Raw genomic sequence first — 2,500 nt, 5'->3', positions numbered from 1 at the left:
GCCAGCTCGAGTTACGTGCAGGTGCCAGGTTTGGCGCTGTCACATCATCATTAAGAGGGCGTGTGTTCTACTAAATTAAAACAGGGTGTCGGTCCCCTATAGTATAAGCACCCTTAAGATTTTCACCATTTTCAAAACTTTTTGCGGGAAACTATTGGCCAGCTTAAGTTACGTGCAGGCGCCAAGTTTAGCCAAGTTTAACCCTAACCTTCACCCTAACTCTTACCCTAACCCTAAACTCTAACCCTAGGGTTACCCTAACGCTAAGCCTAACCCTAAACTCTAACCCTAGGCTTACCCTAACGCTAACCCTAAGTCCAAAAGGCTCACCCACTCAAAAGCCAATAAAACAAAAACCAAAAAAGCAAAGCGCAATTGCCCAAACATCTTTCCAATCAAATTACGACAAGTCCACAAAGTAAACCGTCCGAAAGGGACCTGGCCCAAAAATTTCAAGCACTCCAAAAGGCTCCCCGAGTCAAACCATTTCAAACCAGAGGAGCCTTTCGGACTTAGAAAAAATTTCCACTGCCAGCTCCCAAGCGAGGGGAGCCTTTTGGACTTTAAAAAAAAAATTCACAGTCACGTCCCAGACCAGACGTGGCCTCCTTTCCATCACTCGGCTGCCACAAGCTAGCCCAAGCCTGCAGGCACCACTTCTTCCTTGGCACCCTCCGGCCAGTGGCAGACGAGGGGAGCCTTCTTGGACTTCAAGAAAAAAAAAGACATGTTTTTAACAAATCTTAGAACAAAGGCTTAATCTCAGAAGATCGTAGCAACAAGGCTACTCTACAACTTACAATACCCCGTTCTTTATTTAAGTCGTCTGCAAAGGATTTATCTCCAGAAACATTAGAATTTGCTATCGGTAGTGCCTTGGAGGTTCTTGTCCTCCTTGGCACCTTGGGACGCATGAGGACCGAAGTCCTCTATTCTGGTTCGCCTAAAGTTCTCTGGAGGTAATCATCGTTGCTTTCTAGCACGGATTCTGACTTAGAGGCGTTCAGTCATAATCCAACAGATGGTAGCTTCGCACCATTGGCTTTTCAGCCAAGTGCAAATGCCAATTGTCTGAATCTGCGGTTCCTCTCGTACTGAGCAGAATTACTATTGCAACAACACTTCATCAGTAGGGTAAAACTAACCTGTCTCACGACGGTCTAAACCCAGCTCACGTTCCCTATTGGTGGGTGAACAATGGGGCATCAGAGCCCAAGGGCTCCGATGATATCTCCCCCGAAGGAGGTGCTGACCCGAAGGTCGAAGAACTGTTCAGCACCGCCAAGGAACACTTGCCAGGTGTCAACCGTACGATTGTGAGGGAAATTGCTTTCCTTAATGTAATGGTACTAGTCCAGGGCAAATCTATTAAGAAGATAAGCTCTTGCAACTACTTAACCATATGTGGCATCTTGCTCATCAGGCGCTATACATGCCGCTTGGGCCTTTATTAGGAAGAGTATGAGATCGTCAGCAAAGGTATGAGGAACCAGGCTGGGAGATCTCTGTCATCCAAGGAGGCTCAAAAAATTCGTCACTATGACAAGATCGCTTCAGGACCAACAGATAGGCCGTTAGCCACGATCTTTTCACCTGGGGGTGCCCGAAAGCACTTCAGTCCAGTCAGCCAATGAAGGCAAGCCTTCCCTTACCCCTCATGTGCTATTACCTATAATCCTCAAAGAGGACGGCTGGAGGTGGTACACATGCGTAAGCGGAATACGGAATTCCCCAAAGCTACCTTAACCAGCCTAGGATCATTCCACACCAGAACATCCATCGGTCTCACGTCGTCAGTGAAAGGCTGAGACGACACCTAACACTGTCCAGTTCCGATTGCTGGGTCCGCCATCCGAGCACGGACCTCCTGATCGCGCGTACACCACAACGCATGGTTGTAGTATAACAAGGCCTTATGGATCTCGTCCACAAGCCAGTCAGTCTTAGAGGAAGGTGAAAGCGACCCAAGAATTTTCTCAAAGTTGGCTGGGATTGCTCCCATTACACCGAATGCAAAGACTTGATAGTGCATCGTCGTCCTTGCAATATCAGAGAGGTTGGACAATAATTGGGCATACTTCGTTTGTTTCTGCCCGATGGCCACATGCATCATATTGTCCATTGGAACTGTGATCTCCCATATGTGATGCTCCGTCACACCGTCCCGAACAAATGTAAAACATATATCCGGGCGCTCATTCAGAGGGGGGATGGGGACACTGGGGTCGACCATCTCTCGTAAATGAGTAGAGACTTGTAAATCCGAGAACCGGCCTTTAGCCCCCGCAATCTCCAGCCAAATGCAGATCTCGCGCACAATCTTGTTGTGTCGAGCATTCCGCAAGTTAGCCAGAGCACGGTGGCTGCAGGAACACAAAATGTGCTTTACAGTCTCACGGTGTCCAGAGCTACATAGGTTACACTGAGGATCCACCACAGTGGCGGTGGACCGTCGATTCCACACCTCCTTCAACGAATTGCATGGCAAGACATTGAAGAG

At 48.3% G+C, this 2,500-nt stretch overlaps 1 protein-coding gene across 1 annotated transcript in view; it reads right to left on the bottom strand.

The window, feature by feature from the left end:
• Positions 1 to 1,816: 1,816 nt before the first annotated feature.
• LOC145475974 (uncharacterized) overlaps positions 1,817 to 2,500 on the bottom strand; it is a 3,129-nt gene continuing 2,445 nt past the window's right edge. The window contains exon 1 of the mRNA XM_081455310.1: positions 1,817 to 2,500. This exon is cut by the window's right edge and continues 2,445 nt beyond it. Within this exon, the coding sequence (XP_081311436.1) occupies positions 1,817 to 2,500 (684 nt within the window).

This window comes from Orbicella franksi, unplaced genomic scaffold (assembly GCF_964199315.1).
Source record: "Orbicella franksi unplaced genomic scaffold, jaOrbFran1.1 SCAFFOLD_26, whole genome shotgun sequence".
In the NCBI taxonomy this organism is placed as follows: Eukaryota; Metazoa; Cnidaria; class Anthozoa; order Scleractinia; family Merulinidae; genus Orbicella; species Orbicella franksi.
This window is presented reverse-complemented; position numbering and strand designations above follow the sequence as displayed.